Raw genomic sequence first — 26,877 nt, 5'->3', positions numbered from 1 at the left:
CCGCGCTGTCTGAGCGCAGGAGTCTGATCCTACCAAGCTGGAGCCGGCTGTCAGTCTCCGGTCGCTGCCCAGCACCGAGGAGCTGGGGGCCCCTTTCTTCTGGGAGTTTTGTGGTCGTCTCGGGGTAGCGGTGACATCCCAAAGGGCAGGCCCGGCAGCCGCCATGGTGGCCAAGGATTACCCCTTCTACCTCACCGTCAAGAGGGCGAACTGCAGTCTGGAGGTACCCCCGGCCAGCAGTCCGGCCAAGGAGGCCGAGGTAGGGCCTTCACCTGAACCTCCCCCTGGTCCCGGGTCTGTCTGCCTTCATCCCATACTCTCCCTCCCTCCCTGTGTCACTGTCTCTGTTTCTGTCTCTGTGTGCTTCTCTCTCTTTGTGTCTCTTCCTGTCTGCATCTCTCACTTTGTCTCTGCCTCTCTGCCTCCCTCTCACCCTTTCTCTGTGCATTAAGCACAGTCTGCCCTAACTGTCCCTGTCCCTTTTTCTCCAGGCAAGGGAGCAGCTATCTCCTTGCTCCTGCCTCTTTTGCGCCGAAATGGCATTTAGACTGTCCCCCTGCTGTCCAGACCTGGCAGAGGGACTTTATCTATATGGGCAGACCTAGATGTCAGGAAAGAGCTACCCTTTAAGTGTAGTTTTCCTCTTGCCTGGGTGTGGGAGTAGAGGGAGGTTCTTGGTGACCCCTCAGCACATCTCACCTGTCAGGTTTGGCCTTGTAGCTGTTTGGCAGCACAGACTGGACATGCCACCTTTGCTAGTCACATGTGGCTGTTGGGGTCATTCAGCTGGGAGCTCTGCGACTAAATAAATAATTTGAGTATCTCCCACGTGGATCCTGAAAATGAATTAAAGTTCTTCTGGCAGTGGGAAGCTATCCTGGAACATTGAAAACATTTTTTTCTGGGAAGTTTTCTGTGCCTTGAGGGAGTCTTCCTGGCCATGTTTAGTCTGACTTTTCCTCCTTTGTGTTGTATCTCTGGCCAAGAGCTCATGGGCCTTAAAGATTAGGTTTTGCTGGAGGAGAAAGTGTCCCTCTTTCTCTCTGAGGGTTTAAGGGAACTCTATTGCTTTCATCAGACCACAGTTTGCTGTGGCCGAGCTATAGTGGAACCCGTATCATTGCCACACAGCATGTGTGTATCTGGGCTTTCTGGCAGGTGTGTATCCAGCCTTGTTGAAGCATTCTTGGGGGTTCCACCAACCCGCCACCCTTTAGTCTGCTCAGCTGTGTGCACTTGGCTTACTGAATTAGCCATGTTTGGGAGGACAGCACCAAAGACTCTTTGCTTCTAACAAGAGCTGCCCCAAGCTGACAAGAGACCACTCTTCAGTTTTAATCAGCTTTCTGTAAGCCAACCACACATGAACTTCTTATCCCTGCCCTTACATCCCAGCTCAGTTGTATGTTTTCATAAACTGTTTTTGTTCCCAGCAACTGTAAATGTATGATGGCTCTAGTGATGTTTGGACTCTTATTTAAGTTTTGACAGGACAGCACCTGCATAGAATTCAGGTTGTTGAGGCTAAGAATAGTAACAATGATTTTTCAATGGGTGCTTCATAATTTGATGAATGTAAGAGCAGTGAAACTAGAACCCCTTCAAACTCCTTTGGAAAGAAGCAAAGCTTAATCAAGTTTAATAAATTGAAGTGAGTCAAAGAGAAGTAAGAGTAGCTCTGACTTTAGTCCCTTCTTGCTGCCACTTAGTCCTATGTTTTTGAGTAGTTTGGCTAAAGACTTAGGTAGAACTCATCTGCTTAACCTTTTCTTAGACTATAGCTATATCTGTATTTCATAAACGTAAATGATTAATTTCCTTCACTTGGTAGCTGGATTCAAATTGTAAAATATGACTTATTTTCCTTTCATGGGAAGTTATGGTGTGTAAGTAAGATGGGGAGGGATATTTTTCGGAAGTCCTTGGTAAATATTTTTAAGGTATCACCACTGAGGATTAGTGTATACACATTTGAAACAGTGGGAATATATCTAGCATTATTGCTTGAGGCAGAGTCCAGTTAGTACCTCTCCTAGCTTCATTGATCTGGCATATCACTTTCTGATGATGGCAATAGGAAAATTAGAAAAAGAAACCTTAATGAAATTAGGTAGTTTTCTAGTTTCATTATTAGTGCAAAAGATAACCCTTCTATGTCTCACTTCTCCAATAATATATTTTCCACCAGCAGGTGTCATCAGTATTTATAAGTGCTTACAAAAGTGCTTACAAAATAGTTTACCTATTGAAAAACATTATATATTTGCTTATAAACTAGGCATTAATTGTTAATTCCCACAAAAGTAATTTTTTAAAGACAGATTAGTTTCTTTGCTGAATGAATGTGGTTATAATTTTTTAAAAATGGCTTAGACGAAGTCCTTTTTGACCTTCAAAAGTAGTTGCAACAAAGCACCTGTGCCCTTTAGACTTACAAAGGCTGTTCCCTTGGAATTTGTTGTAAGCAGGATGCATGGGCAACAAGTGTTTTTATTGTTGCAGCAAGTGAACTGGGGAAGGCCACTTAGGAAAAGGCTTGTGGGGAAGGGGGTTGCATTGTTATATATTTGACACTGTACAACTGAGTAAAAATGTGCAACAGTAAACATTCTCTTAAAAGCAAATAATAACATTTTTACTCAAGATTTAAATGCTTTTTAATTTTTTTATTTCAATGATGGTATCCAGTGAAATAAAAAAATATTTAAACATTAAAAATATTCTATATGGATTATGATATTAACAGAGTACTGCTACTTAATTTGGTATTGCTAATGACATGGGTGTAGAAGTTGGCTTCCAAATGTTTAATTTTAATACCCATAAACAGATCCTTCTGTCTCTGATCATTAACCTTGAAATCTAAAGAGCTTAGTCTGTCTTAGTCCATGTCTCTAAACTTTCACGAAGAAAAATGGTATCACATGAGCATCATTAAGCTGATTTCTTTTGATCATTAATGGCAGCTTTTCTTAATTTATCTCAGTTGTCTTATTTATCAGGCTTACTTTCCATGCCAGGAGGGACTGGTCCTTTTAGGCATGTTAGGTTCTCTGAACCCTGATCAAGTCACTAAAAAGAAAGCTATTCACTCTAATGAAGAATTACACTGATTGTAAGTTAAAAATTCACTGTTTTCCCCATGGTGAAGTTTGCTTTTTGAAAGAGAGTTTGAGTGAAAATGTTGACTAAGGATGCTGGAACCTGGTGAGGTGTTTTTAAGATTTTGGGGTCTATTTGATTTTTAATGAAATTATAAAGAGGTTTTTCTGTTACTTTCCAAGAATATATCTGACAATTTGATGGACAGATGTTGGTCATTTTAGGCTAGATTTAGGTAGTGGTCATTGCGTTTGTCTCTCAAAAGTGTATCTCTGATTTTGACTCAGCCAGTAACCTCGTATGGCCCTTGGAATGACACTTGCCTAGAAATGTAGTTCTATTCCTTTTCTAAATAAGTATCTAGTGTCTCACTTCAGACCCAAACCGTGTTGTAAGGTTAGTATAAAGCATATATTCTCCCACGCTATGAATAAAGACAGGGAAGGTGACTTGCAGAAAGCCTTGAAGAAAATCAGTAGCTGAGCCAAAATCCATTGTCAGGTTTCCTGATGGATTTAGTCCAGCTTTTAATACCGGTGTACTTCATGGCATCTGAGTGTGTTTACCTCTGTGAAGACAAAGCAGGGGCAGGGTAGGGAGGGATACAAAACATAACACCTTTAAATGCTTGAAAATATTTTCTTTTAAATATATAATATATATTTTAAAGATTTATTTATGCATACAAGAGCTGGGGTGTAGGCAAGAGGTGTGTGGGGTGAGTAACTGAGGGGCTACATTTCAAACTTGAGCTCTAGAGGACAAGGTGAACCCTATGCCCCCTTGTGATTTATGCCTTGGTAAGTCCACACATGGATTTGAAAATTGCATGCACCTGGGGCTGTAGCCCTTGCATACCAACTGGAGAGCTAAAGGGGTCAACTGATTTCCAGTAATTTATGCATTTCTTTGAATCTGTATCACACAGTATAGAACTGACAACATAGACAACCAGCTGCATGGAGCATGCAAATAGTTCCAAGAAACTGTGCCGTTAGATTTCTGGGATTTCTTCAGATGACTAAATAAACAGACTCCATGAATCATGTGACCTTAGATCTTACTGGGTGGGAGCCACATGGAGTTACCTAGGTAAAAGTCTTCACTTACTGGTAGGATCTGATTATTGTCATCTAGCCATGATTCCTTGTTTAAATGAAATATTATCTTGGGCCTCCAGGATGCAGTTAACTAGGAATGGGTTTATTAAGTGAACTTATGTTGACTTGACACTCTTGAGGCTGCTCAGGGCATCAACTCTGGACTAAGACTGTGGGTCTCAGTAAGATTTCCATCGCCGGCTAGAAGAGTCATCTGTACAAGCTACTGTGTCTGTCCAAGTTGCAGTTTCCTCAGTGGTAAAATGTGAATGAGGATAGTTATACCTCCTAAGATTATAGTGAGGGTCCACAAAATGATTCATGCACAGTGCTTAGCACAGTGCTTGGCATATAGTAAGTCTTCAATAAATATCATCAAAACCTCTGCATCACAAATAATTTTAAGAAACATCATCACTATCCTAGTTTCCTGAATGCTGTTTTATGCATAGCAATATATTAGAAGCCTTACTGTAACTTCTTTCATTGCCTCGTGTGTGTGTGTGTGTGTGTGTGTGTGTGTGTGTGTATGAATGTGTGTGGCAAAAAAAGGAACTGAGCCTGATTGCTGGATATTGGCCTCTCTAAGGTAGCTGAGCTGCTTGGGAGAGGAGCAAGGCTCACACCCCAGCCTGACCCTGCAATCTGTATGTTCCCAACCACATCACGTTGCCACTAAATGACTTAATCACTGGTCTCATCACCACATAACACATGAAGGATGAACCTGTCTCCCAGAGCAAATTGCCTCATGGTCAGAGGCCCTTTTTTTTTTTTTTCTGAGTGACTAGGTGGTAGATCCCACCATTAGTCAATACTTTTGGCAGCCCAATTCAAGAATAGCCATGACCCACAGGAGTGGGGTTTGCAAGCCTCCAACTAGGCTTTGGTAACTTCCGTTGCGTGTTTCTCAAGAGCAAAAAACTGCTCTTTGGCAGAATTCCGCATGCTCAGCTGTTGGAGGTGACACTCTTAGTTCTGCAATTAGTCATTTTGCTTATCTATATTTACCACCAGGCTTCCACGTAAACCAGTAACTGGAAGGCCCTGACTGCCATCTGGATACTTGCAAATTGTGTCATTTTCTCAAGACATTCTGCAATTGCCTGTAAAATTCTGGACCAGTGCCACTGTTTTCATAACAACTGAATGAAAATAAATTACTGATCATATCCTTAATTTTGCAAAGCTATGGTACATGTAATTGTTATTAATGGTGGATATGTACCTGGCAGGGCTACTTCATTTGCAATGTATGCATGTGGTTGCCTTTTATAATTTGTCAGTGCTGATAACAGGTCCAGGTCACATACAAAGATGAGGAATTACTGTGATTCCATTGCCGTTTATTCTTATGTTGGCTCATGGACTACCTTGAATGAAAGCCAGTGGTTTCTAATGACTTCTATATTTTATGAATTGACACCACTTTTTAGCTTAGGAAACGCTATGTCACAACTTAATCAAAAAAGATTTCTGAACCTCCAAGCTTGCAAACATTTGTGCCTGGACCTTCTGTTTTTGGGCCATTGTGTCCTTTTGTGAGAAGGCAGCCATGATTATTGGTAAATGTCAGTTATCTGGAGCTGAACCAGAAATCTTAATGGTAAGTTCACTGAACTTATCCTTTCTGACTCCTACCATGAGGAGGAAAGGAGTAGCAAAACAGTCTTTTTTCCTGGGGATTTATGAAACAAACAAAACTAACCTCTAGGAAATAACCCAAGGTCATTGCATTAGAGAACCTCAGAGTGAGAAGGGCTTGTGGAACACAGACAGTCCAGTTCTCCAGGCTGCTGGATCCTTTAGATAGCTGCTTAAATACCTCCAGGGACAAAGAGCTCACTACCATGTAGGGCTGTACCTTCGGGCATTGTTCAGTATGAAGCAAGAAAAAAATCCTTTCTGAATTGTAGCTTTGCTCTCTGGGGTTAAATATTGTACAGTAATGCTTTCTCAGGTGTTATCCCCTTAAATATATGAAAACTGGTTTATAGTTGCTTATTGATTTTGATTCTTACTTTAGTATAATTAGTCTTTTTCCTGGTCCCTACAAGGGGGGAGAAGGGAGTAGGATCAAAACAAGGGGGGTGGGAATTGTATGGGGACTATGACCAAGATGAAATGCATACATTGTGCAGAAATGAAAAATGATGTAAAAAATATATAAAATAAAATAAAAATGCTCAAAAAATCAAAAAAAATATATGAAAACTGCTCTATTTCTCCCATTTACTCCTTCTCCCCATGCTTCTCCAGGGTACTTGTCTTTTCCTGTGCAGATGTTCCTGGTTCCTCTAACTTTTCCAAATGTGATATTCTACCCAGTTTCTTTTTCTTCCTTGCTTGTTTCACTGACATTGTCACTGTGCCTGGAAATCTTGACTACTGATTAGCCCAAAGACACAGCTTGGTGCTGTATCAACACACAAGGCTTCTTTCATGTTTAACATGCTGCCTTAGACAAGAGAAGCAGACTAATGATTGAAAAGATTTTTAAAATAAAACAGACTAAAGATTAATATTTTTGTCATATAAATGATATAGATGTAAAAAATCCATATCCATTAACAAATGTGCAAAATGACAATGATATATAGTTTATGCACAAGGAACTATGAAAGCAAACATTATCTAAAATGTTCACCTGATAGGTAGTGTAGAAAAGAAAAAAGTAAATAATGAGGTGCTATTTCATACCTAATTGACATCATAAATATTTTAAAACATGATAAAACCCAGGGAAATAAGGCACTTCTATGTAAAATGAGGTGACTTGTCAGTGCATATTGAAAGATAGAAAAGGTTCTTATCTTTGGACCCACGATTATAGCTCTTGGGGGAAAAATGTATCCAAAGTTGCTCATAATGATAATATTGGCAATAACTCCTTAGGTTTTATGTTTGTGAATTTTGTAGGTTTCAAAGCCCCTTTATACTCTCACTCTTCTGGGTGTGATTATCCTCATTTTTTAAATTTATTTTTAAAGATTTATTTATTTATATAAGAACTAGGGTACAGGTCAGAAGCGCGGGAGGGTGAAAGAATTCACCAGAGACAGAGCAGGGAGCAGAACAGGCAGACAGACCGAAGACACTGCTGAGGGGAGCAGCAGGAGAGGCCTGCCGCACCATGTTGGTTTCTCTCTGGCTGGCAGGGAATTGAACCCACACTGCAGAGGCTGCGGACGGCTTCACAGCGCAGCGCTCAACCTGCTGTGCCACCTGGGAGGCCTTATCCTCATTTTAAAGATGAGGATGCTGGGCCTCCCTGGTGGTGCAGGGGTTAAATGCCTTGTGTTCCTGGGAAAAATATAGAGGAAAAAGTTAAGCATAATTACATGCATGATGTACCCAATTTAGATACATATATGTGTAAGTGAGATGTAGAGAAGTGGTGGGGAAAGGATGTTTCCGCCAGAGTACCCTCTCCCTTTTCCACTGTGCTCGCTAAATTCATGGCAAGTTTACCCAGTATCCAAATAGCAGTCAGTTATTTCACATGCATTATCTCCTTTGAACCTTGCACAGCTGAGGGAGCTGCACTGTCCTCTTTATCAATTGAGGAAAAAGAATCAGAAAGGTTGGGGGGCAAGGTTAACAGGTCAGTCCTTCTTCCCAGCCTTGACCTCTTGACACACCAGTGTGTCAAAAGCCAGTCATGTTCTTAAGTGATGTCTGTTTTAAGCTATTGTGGGGCTGTTAAAAGTGAATACCATTGAACTGAGCACACAGTAACTTCACCTGGTGGCAAGTGGGTATATGGGCCTTACCTTCACCTACTCCTCCACAGATCCAACTGCAAGGCCTCTATATTTGATCTCGGATTGCTAGTAGAATAAATGAAAACACATAGAAAATAGGTGGACACAAGCTCTCTACATGGAGATGACATCCCTTAATAATGTCTTTCTGAGCTATCTAGATCCCATGTTTACAGAATAGGTGATAATGAAGTGGTAAGGAGGAATAGAGCATTTCCCAAGATTATGGTTTCTGTAGATTCCATTAGAAACTGCAACCTGGTTAAATGAAACTGAGAGCTTATGTCAGGACCTTGAAGATGCCAGCAGTTGTCAGTTTAGGAAGTCTGAATTCTTCCTGGAGGGAGGAACCACAGAAAGAAAAAGGGAACCAGTCAGTGGGTAGAAAGATGGAGCTGGACTACTGGTCGAGGGGGAAAAGATCAGGCTTCCCTCTGTGTGCATTCTGGCCCTGACACAAGGCCAGTGCAAGTTCCTTTCTCAACTGTGTTATCTTTATCGAAATGCTAACATTTCATAATACAAGGCATGTCAAGAAAAACTCCAGGCAAACGCTGGGAAGATAATTAAAGGTCACTGATGAAGACTATTTTTGGTGGGGGGGGGGGAGTGGGCAGTTTCATAAAATATACTATTAGGTTTGGACAGTCTTGTTTCATTTTCATACTCTTCCGTCAGCTATCCTCCTAGCCCATTAGTGATTGCCTTGAGTGCTTCTGGGTGTGGTCTTGCAAGAGAGGTGTAAAACTGCTATGAAAAAGGAAACAGAATGTTAAAAGAAGAAAATATTGATGGTGCTTTAAGTGTCAGCCACAGACACATGGCGAAGAGTCACCTCCTTTTGGCTCAGCTGTTTGATGGTGACATATCAGAACTTGGAAGGAGAGAGCAACAGAAAGTCCCTTTATTTTCTCTTGTTAGTCTCTGAATGACTTGTGCACTGGCTTTTAAGAGTCTAAGAGAGTGAGATTTGTTCTGACTCAACATCAAGGAATAGGAGGTTGTTTAGAAGGCCTCTTAAATGCTCATCCTAATGTTTTTAGCAGCATTTATTTCTAAGCAACTTCTTATAAGAGTTTGCCCACAAGCTGGGGGACAGGGCAAAAGTAGGCCCAACTTTTTAGGACCTCTATCCTTGCTAATTTCCCTTTTAACAAATCACAGGTCTCCAGCATAGGTGCTTCAGGCAAGCAAGAGTATCTAACAAGAATTTAACAATAGGGTTTATTCAATTTTTAAATTTTTGTGACAGGCGATAGTGATTTTCCATTAAGATAATGATGTTTATTTGTGTAAGCTTATTTAAGTAAAAAAATTGAATATGAAAACATCTAAGTTCCTAATAACACAGGTGATTTGGCAAAAAAAAAGTCACAATAGCACTGAGAACTTGGCAACAGTGTATTCCGAGGGCTCTTCTAGGATTAAACTCTGCAGCAGAAAGTTCCCAAGTTTGGGCACAGCCACTTCCAGACTAAACTTGAAATCTGGGCATTGAGCATAGGACTCAGATTACAGACATCAGGATTTTTAAATAGATGAAAATTGGCTGTAATGTATCATGGAAAATTATTCTGGATTAGATGTTAGCCAATTGTTAGAAAATAAAATCTGGATTTCTCTTCTAAAAATAAAAATCTTATTTTCAGAGCTTCAAAGAAAAGTTCCAAAGTTCCTGCTGAAATTTTACCCATCCTTTTCCCCTTCACCCTGAGGGAAGGATTGTGCCAGATTACATTTTACTTATGGGGTAGCCATAGGATATGAAGCTAGGAACTTGGATTAGGGGGTCAGACTGGGCTGAAATCAAATTCGATCAAGAAACCCTGGACAGGTGACTTATTCTTTTGTTTTCTCCCAAGTTTCATATATTTATTAATCAGTATAAACACAATATATCAACATGAAATTGTACGCTTAGAGGGGAAAGATTTCCTGGTTAAGAGGAAAACTGTGCATATGGCTTCTAGAAGACTTTAATTTTAAGCAGCTTTAGAGTGAAATATCTCATCTAGAAGCCTGGACCTTCTTTCTTCAGTCTGCTGTCATCTACATTCACCGAGCAGAACTTGTATTGATCATCGGGACCCCATCTGTTCCAGGGCTCAGGGTTATATTTTCTGTCCCTACTGACATCTGGATTGAACAAAGCCAGATGCATAACACACAGCACTGCCCCAGCCCCTTCGGCTCCAATACACACAAACACACAGGGGGATCAAGCAGGGGTGCTGTGTAGCCTGGCTGAGGATCTGGTGGAGCATGCTTGCTGGAGAGGCCCTAGGACAAGAAGGAGAGGAGAACAAATCCATAAGACCTGGGATTAAGTCTCTGGTTGACTTATTCTTAAAGCCTCAGTTTCCACATCTGTAAAATGAGAATTTCCAGAGGAATTGTTACAATGAAATGGGCATGCAGGGGCCTTTCAGGGAACAAGTGCTCAATAGATCACTGTGATAGCAGCATTATTTTTCATGTCCATCTGTTGACTAGAATCTGCAGCCATTCCCATCAAGGGGTTCCCTGGGAGGTCACTCTTTCCTTTTAGGAAACATCCACCCAGTTTCCCAAGAATCTGAGTTGGCACTGGACATTATTGTTTAAAAACAAAAGATATTCAAAGTACACTGGCAAGCTGTAATACATACGCATTTCTCCCAGGTAGGATGAAAAAACCCAGTGCAGGTTTTCTAATGATCCCATAATAACTTTCAAATGGAGTGGTGGGTGAGCCCTGGGGACAGGCACCTTTGTCCTGGGAGGCGTGGAGCATGCAGCCGTTCCCAAGGCTGACACCCACCTAATGTGCATCATCATCTGGGAATTTTAACCAAGCTCTGACCTCAGACTCCAGGCCAAGCTGTTGAGGAGGACTAGGCTGCTTTGGGAGTTGTTCTTGCCCTCTGCATTCATTAGCAGGACATTTTAATTATACATAGAGCCCATGTTAAAAATGTGGGGGAAGTCCATAGCATGGATACAAGTTGAAGAGTTGGACAAGTCAAAATAACTCCCAATGCTCAGTTATTAAATATTTGAGACCAGACTTATCAATTTTTCTGGGGTTTAAAAAGAAAAAAAGGCAGGCTTTCTATCCTCAAGAAACTTTTCCTTGAGTTTGACCAAGTCATTCACAACCCTAATGTACTGGCAGTGTCTCTCAGCAGCAGGAGGCTGGAGAAGCAAGCAAACTCATTGGGGAATTTGAGGGGGGCAGTTTTGGGAGGTGGTTATCCAATGAGTCCTCTAGTGCTGGACACTAACATTCCAGTCCCCAGCTGTGCCCTTCTCTTCTGGGGCCAAACTAAGATGCTTGGGGAGGAGCCAAGAAGGAAGGCTAGTTCACAGTGATGGGACTTGAATGAACTGCTTTTACTTTTCCACTCCCTGTCTCAGTTGCCTTTACCCTTCCTTTTCAGTCTTTGACTCCCTCCCACCTGGTTTAGGAAAAGAGCAGTGCTGTGCTTGAGAACCTTGCTGAGTAGGCCTTGGGCTTGGGCTCAATCTTTGCTCCCTCACTGATAAACTTGCTGTGTGATCTCAGGCAAGGTTCTCCACCCCTCTGGGCCTTAGTTGCCTGCTTTGTGAAATGGGCCTATTAGCAGTACTAACTTAAGAGAAAACAAGGAAATCCTGCACAGAAAGCACTTGGGCCTGGCACAGAGTCATCCTCAGTATTATTGCTATTGTGTTATAAAAGGAAGTTGTGTGTCCTGGGAAGCTAGTGGGGGAGTGGTTCGGAGAGCTTTTAAACAGATTTGAATTTGATGATGGGTTTGCTGTAAGGAGAGAGACAGAGAGAGAGAGAGAGAGAGAGAGAGAGAGAGAGAGAGTGTGTGTGTGTGTGTGTGTGTGTGTACGTGCAACAGTACTTGGCTGAGGGTCACTCCGTGACTTTTCCTCCTCACCCAGGAGACTCTCATTGTCCACCTAGTGCTTTCCTTCTTGACAGAGTCACAAGAGATCACACCTGGGTCAGATGTAGGACCATTTCTCTGTTTCTAGAAAATTGTTAGATTTGTGAGTAGGTAGAGGATCTGGCAGCATGTCATTTATTTAACAGAAATTCAGGAAGATTTGTAGGATCGGGCACTCTGCCACCCCTTTGCACAGCCCTGCTTTTTAAATAGAGGTGTGGCCCAGGCCCTCAATCCTAAATGGTTGGGCAGAAGGGAGTGCATGGCCCCATGGGGGTGCTTGGGGAATGTTTTCCAGGAAAATTGCTTTGCCAGGTTGGACCCTCAGTAGTCTTCCAAAGGAACTACCCCCTCTTTATATGGCCATGCTGGAAAACTCTGGGGACGATGGCCCCTTTTGCCACAGGAGTAGTTTACCTCAGGAATAAATAATTTTTCTTTTACCACAAAACTGCTCTTTGTCTTTTCTGGAAACTTTTATTGGCACTCCTTACCACTGAATATCCAATGACTAAACCAACATTTTTAAAATAATATCAAACAGCCAAATCACAGGTTTGTGTTTATTTTATTTTAAGTCAGCTGCCATTGTCTATTCATTTTCCCCCTTGTATCTTTGTAATTGAAATGAAAGTGGTGTGGGGAGTAGAACTTGGTCTCCAAGGCTAGGCTGCTTTGTCTTGTGATCCATTCTTTTCCAAATTCACAGGGTTCTGAATTTTAATAGACTGTAGATAATGATACATCTGGTTGCAAATTAATTGTTAAGAGTTAAAAGTCACACATAATCACTGTGTTCCAAGGGTGCAAGTGTGCAGCAACAAGAACCAGTTTTGTTATGAGCCTTTGGAAAAATCCATTTTCATTGGGCAGTTTTTAATTAATGTGCTACAGAATAAAAACTATCTCGAGTAAGGTCAGTCTTGTATTCTTATGTAAACACACACACACACACACACACACCCAAGGAGTAACATTTTGAGGTTTTTTTATCGGCTCAGTTTGGGGTGTGTGTGTGTGGGCAACAGAAAGGCCATGACAATCCAAATCACAGTCTCCTGAATAGCATGTTTTATGCCTTATTTTCCTACAAACCATCGCTGATTGGTTAGATGTCAGCTGAAGCTGAACTCAAGAAAGTTTTAGATTTATATTTTCCCCCAGATTTAGATTTATTGTATTCCCCATATAGTCCATGCCTGTGGCTGCATAACTGGTAGCACTTTCCATTTTGGATAATCAGATCTCAGTGTATTCTGTTCTCAGAGCAGTTTGTTCTAAAATACCCAAGTGCTGTGTCCCCCAGTTCCAAGATGAGGCACATGGTGTGGAAGTGCAGATGGACCAGATGATTTGAAGGGATAAGTTGTGCAAGGAGGGGCTGCTGGGGGGTACCAGGAGATCATGGCAAATGTATTTTATAATTCCCAACAGAGTCACATCTCTGCAAGGCTTGTCTGCTTAAAATCATTGTTCTTGCCAAAACCCCAATGGACAGCAAGAGAAGGGGGTCTGTGTTCTCCTGCAGACCCCATGCCTTCAGTTACATGTCCATGTAGGTTTTACCCAGCATCTGAATGTAGGATGCCTTGGTCCCAGTGTCAACTTCAGTCAGACAGCAGACTGTCTGGCAGCTTTGCTTGCCTGAGACGTGTTTGATCATCCTAGATTCTGGAACAGTCTGTCCTTCCTCTAGAACACTGAGATTAAAATCTGCACAATTTTTTCATCTCTGTACTGCTTTTCCCTCTTCTGGAAAGCTCAGTTAATGCTGAACTTTAAAGCATGACAGGTGGATGAGAGAGAAGACAGCGTTTCTGTGTGGTCCTTATGTATGGAAGCCAAAAGTTACTGGTTACTTTGGGGGAAAATTCCACCTTGCACATCTGACATGGGTTGAATGCCCAGAGCTGCTACCATTGACTAATCTAAGCTGTTACTGGGATCTGGTGAGTTTGGAGACTGGGTCTTCTAGCCCATGACTTAGCAAATAGGGTTTTCATGAAGATCATGAGATCCACCTACTTGAGTTCCCTTCCCCCCTCACATCTTATCTTGAGATTTAACTGACATTTTCCTCTCTGACAGAGCCTTGGATTCTGCCAAATCACTCCCAGTTTTGCTCTATTCAGCCAGAGTTTGACTAAACAGATGATAAATCAGCAGGGATGGGAGGTGGGGAAAGAGAAGGCAGGAATGTGAAATCAAAATATGCAGCAGCCCAAGGCCTCTGGCCAGATCCCATCATTGGTGAGATTGTAGCAGGTGACCTGAACCTCCAGCTTTGTCTCTGGGAGACCCAGGGCAAAATCCAGTGCTTCAGAGAATGGAATGGGCAGGAGAACAGGCTGGGTGAAACACCATGCCTCTCCCTGGACAGCAGAGATAAAGGCAATTATATCATAATTACTGGGGGTGTCCTCTGGAGCAGACTTGTACCAAGCACATTATGCAGGTGATCCTACTCCCAACAACCCTGCGAGGGGGTAGGAGAGTCCGCCCTACTTTACAGGAGAGGAGGCCAAGGCAGTAAAGGTTACATCATTAGCCACAGCTCCTGATGACCATAGTACCTTGGGTTCATAGGGTATTTTTCTCTGGCCTGAAAGGTTGGCTTATATTTTATCTTTAGATCCTTTGCAGAGAGGACACATTCTTTTTGGGCTGGAGCAATAAAAACTTTGTCACTTGCTGCAGAGGCTTTCAGCTCATTCCTTTGGAATGCCTCAGCAGAACTTCTTAAAGTACCCTCGGGGTCTCCACAGACCGATTTCTGAACCATAAGGCAGGGGTAAATCTGGTGGCATTCTACCCCGTCCCCTCCAGACCAGCCCAAGGAGAAGCCAGGGAATCCCATTGACAGAGATAAACAAATGCAGAACTTACATTCTGCCCAAGGGTTTCCAAGAAGTCAGCAGGAAATAATTGACTGCGAAACCCTAGAGTCTTGGAGGCCTTCCTCAGGGCCCTCTGACTGCATCTGGATTTGGCCATCACTGCCACTTCCTGTACCTTGTTGGCATCCTTCAGTGGAGGATACGCAGCCTTGGCCTCATTGCCCAGACCTGAGAATGGATGTGATGTGGTAGGCTTATCATTTCTATGGCAGTCTTGCCCAAAATGCTTAGCCTGATCTAATCATAAGACAGCGTCTTCTGGGCCCAAGGCGGCCTTTCCTGTGAGGGCTACAGAGGCTATGTCACCAGGTCAGACTCTTGAACTGCTTCAACTCTGAGCATATGGCTCAGAGTGAGAGCTTTGCTTGACATTCAGAAGGCCAACGAAGAACCAGGGACCACAGAGAGAGCTAAATATTTGGCTTCCTCTTTCTCTAAAGATCTGCAGTGCCGTGTCTGGGCATGACCAAAATGAGTTTCAGGCGATGGGCTGGCGTTTGCTAAAAGGAACTTATTGGAGTGTGGGTGTGCATTTCACCTTCAGCCCAAGGTTAAGTAATAGTAACATCCTGTGTAACAGAACTCGAATGTGGTTTTCTACTAAACTTCAATATTTTAGGGCTATTTATTAGAGGTGTTTAATCTTGGGCCAATTTAACCAGTAGCAGACTAATAAAATAACAAATTTGGGCTTGCTGCCAGGACAAATGTTGACTTAGCCTTATAATGTTGACTGAAACGAATAACTTTGAAAGTAATTGAAGAGTGAAACCTTAGCCAAAAATACAGTGTCTGAAACAGTGGTTCTGTTTTATTTTATTGGCACCACTAAGAGATTATGTTCGTAACCTAGGCTGCTGCTGCTGTCTGCTTTAGCTCTTGGAGAGACCCCCAGTTTACTGAATTAGTTCCCAAGCTTCTTTTTTTTTTTCCCAATCCCATAAACCATTCAACAGAAATGAGTTTCCCCATGGCAGACAAGTAGGACAGGCTACTTTTCCAATGTGGGGGTAAACTTTCATAGATAATGAGAAGAATATAGGTAATTACTTGCTCTAGGTCTTCCCTCAGAAACAAAACAATAGGACATGAACGTTAGCCCTCTTGGAGTCTGTAGTGAAATTAATTGCTTCTCAAGGGTACACTGGATGAAATCTGTCTTGCTTGCCCCACACCCACTTTTCCTTCCTTCCTTCATTTTATATAAACATTAGAGAGCTATAGTATTTTGCCAGCATGTGATTTGGACTTAAAGCGGGGGAGGCCTGGAGGAAATGAAGCTGGGATGACCACAGAAATTGTCATAAAGTATGATTTATTTATATCTTGTTTTTTTTAATGTATTTATTTGTTTTTGGACATTGTGTTTGGGGCAGGAATATAACAGACTTCCAGGTGCTCATGCCAGCATTGTCTAAACTCAGTCAAATGTGGCCTCTCCCTTACTAAAGCTCCCCTCAGAGCAACTACTTCACTGACCACTTTTGATCAGATGCTAGAGGTGCTGACTTGCTTAGGCAAAGATAGACTCCATATACAGGAAATAAATATCTCTTCAACCTAATGTGCTCTGTTTTATACCCCTGAGATTTCATGGCTTCATTTGTGGATTTGCCCAGACCATCTCCTGAAGTTCCCATTATTTGCTGGTCAGCATTTTCAGCCATAAGACTGGAGAAACTGTTGGGTCCTCAACACAGCAATCCAACACCCTATTTGCAGCTTGACCATAGACTGAAGTAACTCAGAATATTCTATGTATTTATTTATCTGGGCTTTCCTTATTTCCCATTACCAAAAGGAAAAAAAAAAAAAAAACACCAGAAACAGCATTTGTTTTTTTCTTTTTAAAAAGGAAATTGGAATGTTTTCCTTATAGCATCTGATATGGAGAGAGTTGGGCCATTTCATCAAAGAGGAAATCAAATCTCCTCTGGATGCCTAGCACAAGGCCACCAGGCTCACAGCGGGAGAAAATAAACAGTAGGGTGTGGCCGCCATCTTTGTGTTTACCCTACACAAAGCTATCAGAGGTCCCTCCAGAGCTGCTCCTGGTGGTTTGTCAAAGTCCACAAAACCTGTAGCCCCTTTAATGAAATCATTGGTAAGCATCTCTAGAGGAAAATTATAGTTCCGAGTTTGAAGACCTTTTGCTCACCTTGTGGGTTAGAAGTAATTCTGAAACATGTTTGACTTAATCAATGGAACCAGGTTTCCGTTGGAATTTGAGTCTCCAATTATTTGCCTTTTAACTTCTGGTAACAGATGATACCAGGTCACTTTGCTCGGTGTCAGAGAAAAGAGAACAGAAAAAAAAAATAATGGAAATTTTGGATTTAGAAACCATCATTTCACTATTATCTTTTTCTGTTTCAAAAAATAAGATGAAGAATCACTTTCAGGCTCCAAAGAAGCTCCACTTTCTAGTCTTTCAGTCTCACTCCTCTCACTCAAACAGCTCTATGAAAGCCTCCCCTTTGCTACCTGTGTCCTGCATGCCCTGTCCTCTGCTTCCCCTTGCCTGCCCACCACTGCACCAGTTCCCTTTCTTGCCTGCTCCAGCCAAAGCTGCCTCCCTGGGGCCACTCCGCCTGAATCAGCTCTGTAGTTCTCCCTATTCAGCAAGGAGACATTCCCCCAAAGGTGACACCTGTACAACCACTTTGTAGATGTTGGGGAAACACTCTCAGATTCAGATTTACAAGTATCACAGAATATCTCTTCCAAAATATGGGTAACTTTACACTGCAGAAATGTAGCAGATCCCATCTGTATTGGTTTCCCAGGGCTGTTGTAATAAAGTGCCATAGCTGGGATGGCTTAGAACAAAAGAAATTTACTTCTCACTGTTCTGGAGACTAGAGTGCCAAATTCAAGATGTCAGCGGGGCTGTCTTCCCACTGAAACCTGCAGGGAAAATCCTTCTTTGTCTCTTCCTAGCTAGGGTGTTCTTTGGCTTATAAATGTGTTGCTCTAGTTTCTGACTCTGTCAGACATGGCTTTCTCCCTGTGTTTGTCTAAATTTCCCTTCTTATAGGACACTAGTGACTGGATTTAGGACCTACTCTAATTTAGTATGAACTTATCTTAAAGTCATCTACAAAGATCCTAATACCAGATAGTCTACTCACAGGTTTGAGAGTAGAACCTATTATACTGCCTTAACTGATGTTAACTGGTCAAAGTTAACATCACCAATAATAAGATAATGTGACATCTTGTACCCCCGATACAATGTACCAGGAAGTGCACGTCACTTCTCTAGTATTCTTGCCAAAAATGCATGATCTGAATCTAATCATGAGAAAACATCAGGCAAATCTGGATTAAGAGAAGAACCCACCAGTATTCTTCAACTGTGTCAAGAATGTGAAAAACCGAGGAACTATCACAGATTGGAGGAAATTGATGATTTGACAATAAAATATGATGTGGCATTCTGGATTGGATTTTGAAATAGAAAAAAGACATTAGTGGGAAAGCTGGTCAAATCCAAATAACTCCTTTATACTTTAGTTAATGCTATAGCAATGTTAATATCTTAGTTTTGATAAATGTGTCATAGTTATGTAAGATATAATAGTAGGGGAAGTAAGGCAAAGTGTACATAGGAACAGTGTGCTATTTTTTATACTTCTGTGAATCTAAGATTATCACAAAATCAATTTTTTTTAAAAGGTAGTGTGTAATTGAATGATAAGAAAAGCTCACCTCTCCTTAGAGACAAAAGAGAGGAGTAGGAGAAATAATCTAGTGAAAATATACCAATTTGTGAGTCCTATTCTGGGCTCTGTAAGCTGAGATGAGACCTTGCTCTTCACAAAGTACTATGCTGTGTGCTCACTGTCATCTGCTCAAGTAGAATTGGTGGCAGTGATGTGAGAGCTCCATGGTGTAGTAGATGATCCAGGTTTTGCCCTTGCCACCTGAGATATGTGAACTGCGTTCTTACGTGACAAGTACACTGAACCATAGCTTACTTACCTGTAAATGGGGACAGTGATCATTAGGGCTTTCATAGGATGTTTTGAAGGACCAAATGCATGTAAAGCTCATAGCCCAGTGCCTGACTCAGATTGTAATGCTACAGAATTCTCACTGTTAATTATGAAAGGATTATTTTCCCCTTTTTTTCAGTTGAAGAGATTTTTTTGCCCAAGATCCCCCAGCTGGTTTACTGATAACCACACTAAAATAGATTTATCTTCTAAAGGTGGCTCATCCTCAACCATTTAGTTAGAAAAACATTAACCAGAAAGGAAAATAGGGAGGAATTCACTGAAGTGCAAGATACAAAGAAGATATTAGGTCCCCCCAAAGTGGAGGTATGGGCATATTTGAAATACAGCCATGACTTGGAAGGAGGCAGAAACCAGAGTTAAAAAATGGCTGGTTAGCACTGAGAGACCATGAAAGGTGGGAACATGTTGGCAGTAGGTGTCAAAGAAGTGAGCATCTAAGCACATTTGTGGTGACCCAAAGTCTTGAAGGGTGAGAATCTTGGGGATAAACTGTAAAACATTATGAACCCTTCTTTGCCCCTAAGGATGGGGGTGTTAAAGTTAAGGCAATTGTAATGAGCTTACTTGACTGAAGAGGCAGAGGAAGTGAGGATCTGGTGGGTGAGGGTGAGAAGTCTTAACCTTCTTCCTTAAAAATGGTACTATTGTAGGACTGGGGAGAAAAATGCATTTGGGAGGCAGGCATGGGGAAAACAGAGTAGGGCATTGCTATCCTTGGGCAATTTGACTTAAATGGTCCCAATTTTTTCTGTCTATTTCTTCCTTTTTTAAATTGAGGTAACATTGGTTTACAACACTGTACATGATTCAGAGATAGAGGTTCACACCTTCTTAGAGGTATGTTGTCACACCACATCCACCCCCATGGCACCCATAGTTGTTCACCAGAGTCCATTGGGCCCCTTTGCATTGGCTTTCTACACCCACTCACCCTCTCTTGCAGCCTCAGTTTTTCAGTCAGATTTCTAGGGTTTATTTTTGGTTTGGTTTTGTGTAACTAACCCTTTGTTTTGTTTCTCTATATTCCATGTACAAATGAATCTATCTGGTATTTGTCTTTCTCCTTCTGATTTATTTTACTTAGAATTTATTTTACTTAGACTATCCCCTCCATTTCCATCTATGCTGTCAAAAAGTGGCAAGAGTTCATCCTTTTTTTTTTTTTTTTGGTAGCTAAGTGGTATTCTATTCTCTCTATATATATATTTAAATATCCACACATCTGTTACCGGGCATTTAGGTTGTTTTCATATCTTGGCTATTGGAAATAGTGCTGCAATGAACATAGGACTGTTTATATTCCTTTTGAGTCAGTGTTTTTATATTCTTCAAGTAGACACGTAGGAGTGGAATTGCTGGATCTTATGGTAAATCTATTTTTAATATTTTGAGGGGCCTCCATATTGGTGTCCATATGGGATGGGCCAGTCTACATTCTCCCAACGGTGTACAAGATTTTCTTTCTCTCCACAACTACCCAGCCCTTGTTGCTTCTGATCTTTTTAAGATGGGCCTTTCTCACTGGTATGGGATGGTATCTAATGGGTTTTGAGATTGCTTCTAAGATAATTCATGTTGAATTCAAACAGATTGTCTTGTCATGGAATTCAGTGACCAGGAGTCTGTTGATAAGTTTCTTAATTAGAGCAAGTTAAAAAAAAAAAAAAAAGCTAGTTAATGGAATGGAACAGACTTCAGGGATTCTGGCAACCTGGTGATGCCTCCCCATAGGGTTGCCCATCACCAAGTTTAAATATTTTGAAGTAGGTCTCCCAGCTTTCCGTTCCCCAGTCACATGGAACTTTTTCTGTTCTGCCCTATATTATTTTAGAATTACGGAAATTCAGTAGTGGGATTTTTTTTTCCTTTTATTGGGTTTCTTCTAGTTATTCTAAATGATTCCTCTCTCTTCACTATTGTTTCTCATTAGACCTTCACTAACAACTGATGTAAAAATCTTGGATGGTGCATTTCTGCCCCAGTTTCAGCATTTACTGGTCCACTTACAAAAAAAATTTTTTCTGTCCATTAAAATAAATCTTTATTATGGAGAATTTTGACCTCATACTTTAACCCTGAGCCAGCTTTGGCAGTTAACAATCTGTGATCAGTTCCACTGCATCTCCTTTCCCAACTCTATATTACTTTGGCAGTGTAACTTTTTTTTAGTGTCTCTTTATTCATATACATTAATAGTCAAAGAAAGTTTGTATCACGTTCAGGCTGATTTGTTTGGTAAGTTGAGAAAATACAGTGCAGTAGGTTAGGGTTTACTTAACAAAAGGGTAAGTCAAATGTATCCCCTGCTCACCAGGAAGGAACTCTCCATGCCCAGTGGCACGGAGAAGATTGCAAACTGGCCTGTGTCATCTTCCTGAGCCTGAAGACAATCTAAGAGCACTGTACAGGGTGCCATGCCTAGAGTGTCATCTCTGGAAATGTCACAGTAGAAAGCTGAGGCTGAGGGGTGCTGACCTGGGACATGACCCCTGCGAGGTCAGCAATGGTGTAGACCCATGGTCAGCAAGTGGTGGCCCTTGTGCCAAATATGGCCCCCTTCCTATGGTCTTCAGGCTGAGGATGGTTTCAGTATGTTTCAATGACTGGGGAAAAAAAGACTGTTTGGTGGTGTGTGAAAATTACATGATATTCAAATTTTAGTGTTGGTAAATAAAGGTTTATTGGAATGTCATCATTTCATGATAGAGGCTGAATGGCCAGCAAAATCTAAAATATTTACCATCTTGACCTTACAGAGAAAGTTAGCCACGTCCTGGTGTAGGACATGGGCTCTGGAGCCAGCCTACCTAAGTTTAAAAGCTGGCAACCTTTTATAGCTGAGTAACTTTAAGTGACTTATTCACTTTGTGCCTCAGTTACCCCTTCTTTAAAATGAGGTTCATAATAGTAGTTGCCTTGCAGGAATGGTAGGAGGAATGAATTAGTAAATACATGTAAAGCACTGAGAAATGACCCTGCAATAAATGCTAATTCATTATTACTGTTTAATAATGCTAGAACTTCTCGATCATTGAGATTGTGATTTTCTGTTTAGAATGATGATGAAAGTCTCAAGAGGGTTACTGGGTGGATTAGCATAACCCCTGGGTGTGCAGTTCCCAGCATATTTCCTGTCATACAAATGGAGCACTGCATAAGGCTCCTCCACTCTTTCCAAACATTTGAATGATTTTTTTATGATTGTCAACTTGTGGGCAAAGCCTCTGCTGGCATAGTTGAGTCTTACTTCTTCTTTGCTTCTAACCAGGTGCAGAGCAGCCCAGGGCTGTGCTGTCCTGCACAGGAGCAGTTTGAGTCTTGTGCTGATGGCTGCATCCTAGCCTCTTCTTGATTATGTCTGTGAATCAATGAAAGTAGTGTCAGGGCAACTAGAGACATGAGGTGGAAGACCTCTGGCTGCAAAGGTGAAGTTCAGGAAGAATGAGTCAGGTTTCCTCTCTCGTATCTATTAGAGTGGAACTATTTTGAAAGAATAAAAAATCATGCTAGATCATATTGATATGATAGGCATTTTCTTACATTGTATGCTATCTGCTTTGACATACCTGTTGCTGTTTTCCCTTGAGAAAGAATATTAAAATCTATTTAATAAAATCTCACATTAAAAAAATTGCATGAAGCGCTCCCCCTTTGTAATTCAAGCATAAATAATATGTTAAGTCGCTGAATCAATTCCTTTATGAAAAATCATGACCTCCACACCTAGCTTTCTTCATTCTCTCCTTTCCTCCCTCCTACCTCTCCCTTCTTTTCTTTCATTCTCCTTTCCCTCCCTTCGTTATCCTCTGTAAAGATGAAAAGATTTGATAAAAGTCAATGTTCATTCCCGATAAAAATTCACAGCAAATTTAGTGTAGAAAGGAAATTTCTCTACTTGAAGAAGGGGATCTCTTTTAGGCTCTCAGCAAACACAATACTGAATGATGAAATCTTCATAATAATCACTTGAGATTCAGAAATTAGACCAGTATATCTACTCTTTCAGCTTGTAAGCAATAATATATAGGTGGGCCTAACAGTGCAATAAGAAAAAGGAAAAAAAAAAAAAAAACCCTGCTGTTATTCAGAAAATACTCCCTACACGGAATACTCAGTGCCTTTTCTTTTTTAATTTTTTTTTCAAAAACCTTTTTAGTGAGCTGTCCTGCTGCCTTGACTTAAACTTGCATAGTAGGGTAGTGTCTGTAGTTGAAACAGGACATTGTTCCTGAGTTTAGTGTTGATGTTGCACTGCTCAGTCTGCAACTGAATTGTTGGCCTAGGAATCCTCTGCAGGCTGTATTCTGTCATCTCTCTGTGAAGCTCAGGAACATCCCTGGTATTGCATTTGCTAGTTCTCAGTGGAGCTATTTAACTAGAATCTGGAAACATTTTCCCTGAGGGCCCTTTTAGACAGCAGTAAAATGTAGCTGGAGACATGTCGAGTAAAGAGAAAAGAAAAATCAAATTAGGCCAAGAATTTTTCTAATCTTCCATTCTCTCTGAAACCCTCACAGAGAACACTATAATTCCTACTTTGCTCATATGGGTAAGACATAAAGCCGCCTCCATAGATCCAATAACCTGTAAATGTTCTGGTTCTGAAATTGCATCTGCCTGCTTTGCTGGATCACAGCACTGAATTATGCAGCAATTGTTTCTGGATCGATTGTTCATTACTTGGGAATGTCAGATTGCCAGAGAGCAGTATGATGTTTACTTCCAAAAGGGCAATGCCTTAAGAAAGGCGTTTTAATTACAATCTCATGTGGCAGCATTGCATTTAACCTGTGAAAGGGCAGGCATCTGCATTGTACATATGTCTTAGAGCTGGGCAGAGAATGCCAAATTGGGTCATATAAAATGGGCAGCAAAGTCAGCAGAACCTTAGAAAAGATGACACAGCAAGTGCAACAGAATTAAATCTTCCCCAATCCTGCCAAGCATGCAATACTCCCTGCCTCCTTTTAAAACAAGAGCGCCCAGTTGGCATTTGCCCTTCAATCTCCCCTTCTGATACAGAGTCTGTGACCCAGCGCTTTAACCATACAAAACAGAGACCCAGAAGTCTCCAGACTCTGAAGTACATGCACTATTATCTAAGACCAAGTCCTGCTCCCCTTGGAAATCTTACTTGCTGCAGTGCAGTTTGTGTCACCAAAGGGGGTTACATCACAACTCTGGCATTCCTAACCCAAAGCAGGGGACATTTAAAGAAATTCAGTGGATTCTCAAGAGGCTGTGTGTGTGTATTCAGTATGCTGATGGTGCAGCTATGACGTAAAACAAATTTTTTTTAGAAATTCTCCTCTGGGCACAGATGCTCAGGAGCTAGGCATTGGACAGGGAGCATCCTGATAGGCTCTGTCACCTGGCAGTAGGGCTATTGGAAGCTTTCTCTTCAGTACTTAAATAATTGTGATGCCATGTCTCTTGTGATGAGAGATTCATCCTTTGCATTTTGGATCTGAGCCTTCCCCAGTGTTTGGAGTTTCCTGCTGTCTATTCATTTCAGTATGCCAAGAAGCTAGAGAGGTATCCAGCAGTCTGGATTCATCCTCTGTCTTGGAAAAGTATTTCATTGCTTTGAGAAATTCTGAAGATACTCCTGGCCACATTGTGGACTTGCTTTGAATGGAATTTTTTGTAATATTTTTCTATTTAAATGCTAGGAAGGCTGGGTCTATTTCAAAGAAGATTTCTGAATTGCTGAGGCTGGCAAGGGCATAAAATGGCATGAGATTGTCTCAGCAGAATTCCAGATCCAGGCAAGATTTTTCCAAGCACCTACTATGTTCAAAACATCCTGTAGGGATAATCTGGAGAATCTGAAGTTCTGCCTTAACCCTCTAAACTTTGAAAGCAATGGCTGAAAAAGAAAGATGAGCATCTTGAGTCTCCCTCTGGAAATGATTGAGATTCACCACAATTGGCAAGTTTGGCTTTCTCCATCAAAATTTGGTGTCTTCATGTGCTGTCCAGCATCTGCTGCAGGTCAGATGGAGCTTAGGAAGACAAGGGTAACTGTTCTCTTTGTCTTTGTAAAATGTTTTGTCTGTCATCTGTCTCTTTCTCACCGTCAACTGTATTTATTTATGTAATTCTCGTCTGCAAAGTCATTAGAATGGATAGACTCCTTCTCACTCATCAGCTTGGTTTGGGGTAACTTGCAGATTTGCAAATAATGTTTTTGTGACCAGCTTTTCAAACCTGTGGCTACAGATGGTATAAACCCCCATGGTTAGGTTTTCTCTCTGTACATTTTTCCTTTGCTATCTGGTTGCTCTTTATAAGTATTCATATGTGCATTTCAAACATGCTATAGATACAAAGATGCCTTCTTAAGAACCCAGTTTATAGAAAAACTTCTTTTAAAAAAAGATTTTTAATTTAGTGAATTAAAAAAAACTAATATTCTTTGTGCTTTCAAAAATCCATTGCACGAAATAAATTTGAATTGCTTCAGGCAAGGTGAGCAAAAGGTTTTTCAAAAGATAAAATCAAGCATCAAAAGACAACTGCCTGACAAGGTCATTGGAAGGGAAATCTGAGGCAGCTTTTCTTTACAGGAGGGGTTGGGGAGAATGAATCTACTAAGTGGACACTTCTGAGTTAAAAGATAGCAGATATAGCGGGCGTGGGATTAGGAGCAGATCCCTGCCTGTTTGCTGTCTGCTCAGAGGCCACTTCTGATGACATCCCCCTGCCATTTCTACTTCCCTTGCTCCCAAGTCAGGTTCTCTCTGCACAGCTAGAGTGAGACTGGACATTGTTTACATTCTGCAGATGGGCATGCAGCTAACAGCTTGTGGAGTGGGGCACGATTATGTGGTGGAGTTATGTTGTCTTCGTAATTGACCTTGACATTTTTCTTTCCTTTTTTTAACCCTACAGGAGCCTAGTAATAAGCGGGTCAAACCCCTTTCCAGAGTCACATCACTAGCAAACCTCATCCCCCCCGTGAAGACCACACCATTAAAGCGCTTCAGCCAAACCCTGCAGGTAAGGACCTGGTAGAGCCGTGTTTGCAGAAAGCATGTTGTGCGGGACAGGCAGCGCTGTCCTACTCTAAACTTCCCCTGGTTTCAGAATGACCTGAATTGATTTTTATTTCAGTAGGTGAAAGTAAATGAGGGACTCAGAGGGAGAAATAGGTGTTACACATCTTAAACTGGGGCCGGGTGGAATCGTTTTATGGATAACTCCAGGAGTCACTTTCGTTGGGTGATTCCTTACAATCGTATTTGAGTCGTATACTCCATCCATACTTGATCTCATGGGTTTTGTCCTTAAAATATCTTCCATTCTCCTAAGGAAACTAGCATACAACTTGAGCCCAAGAGCAGCAGTGCCTGGATGCCTAGACCAGGATCTGCAAATACAGCCTGTGGGAAAAAAATGTAGCCCGCTCCCCGTTTTCTCATGGCCTACAAGCTAAGAACAGTTTCTCCTCTTTAAAATCACTATGAAAAAAAATCAAAAGAATTACATTTCATGACATACAAATTATATTCAGATTTCCATCAATAAAGTGTCCATTAATAAAGTTTTGTTGGCGCATGGCCATGCCTGAATGTATTGACTGTGGCTGCTCTTGCTCTATAGTGGCAGAGATGAGCAGTTACAATAGAGACCACCTTGCTGACGAGGGCAGAACTACTTACCATCTGACCCTTCATGGAAAGTGTTTGCTGACCCCTGTCTAGAATAAGGGCCTTGGAGTAAAATATCTCACTTGTGACCTCAGCTCTGTCACTCAAGACTTTGTCACCTTGGGCAGGTGATTTAATATCTGATGGTCTGGCTTTTATAACTACTATGTAAACTAGAGATGATGGCCCATAGTGCCATTACAGAATCATTGTAGAGATGAGTGAGAGCATTTAAAAGACCCAGCATAGGACTTTAGTTCTTAGTTAGCAGTCACTGATTTACTAATTAGTAAGCTAAATATTCGGTATTATAATAATTGTCTTGTTAACATGTGTTTGTACAGGTTCTTAAATTCCTGATAAAGTTTATCTTTTAAAGTGAAAATTGAGATTTGCCAAGGACTTGCACCATCTTTAAGTCAT

General features: G+C 41.3%; 1 protein-coding gene across 8 annotated transcripts in view; it reads left to right on the top strand.

Moving 5' to 3' along the window:
• Positions 1-26,877, top strand: part of ARHGEF3 (Rho guanine nucleotide exchange factor 3) — a 265,843-nt gene that overhangs the window by 201,350 nt on the left and 37,616 nt on the right. For 7 of the 8 annotated variants that reach the window (XM_054694777.1, XM_054694790.1, XM_054694770.1 and 4 more), the window contains one exon: positions 25,697-25,804. In XM_054694777.1, the coding sequence (XP_054550752.1) occupies positions 25,697-25,804 (108 nt within the window). Of the gene's footprint in view, positions 1-10; positions 260-25,696; positions 25,805-26,877 lie in introns of those variants that run through there. The other variant, XM_037491343.2, reaches the window with a different exon arrangement.

This window comes from Talpa occidentalis, unplaced genomic scaffold (genome assembly GCF_014898055.3).
Source record: "Talpa occidentalis isolate TD23 unplaced genomic scaffold, MPIMG_talOcc4v2.1 talOcc4.10, whole genome shotgun sequence".
NCBI classification, from domain to species: Eukaryota; Metazoa; Chordata; class Mammalia; order Eulipotyphla; family Talpidae; genus Talpa; species Talpa occidentalis.
The sequence above is the reverse complement of the archived record's forward strand: the minus strand, read 5'-3'. Positions and strand labels throughout refer to the sequence as shown.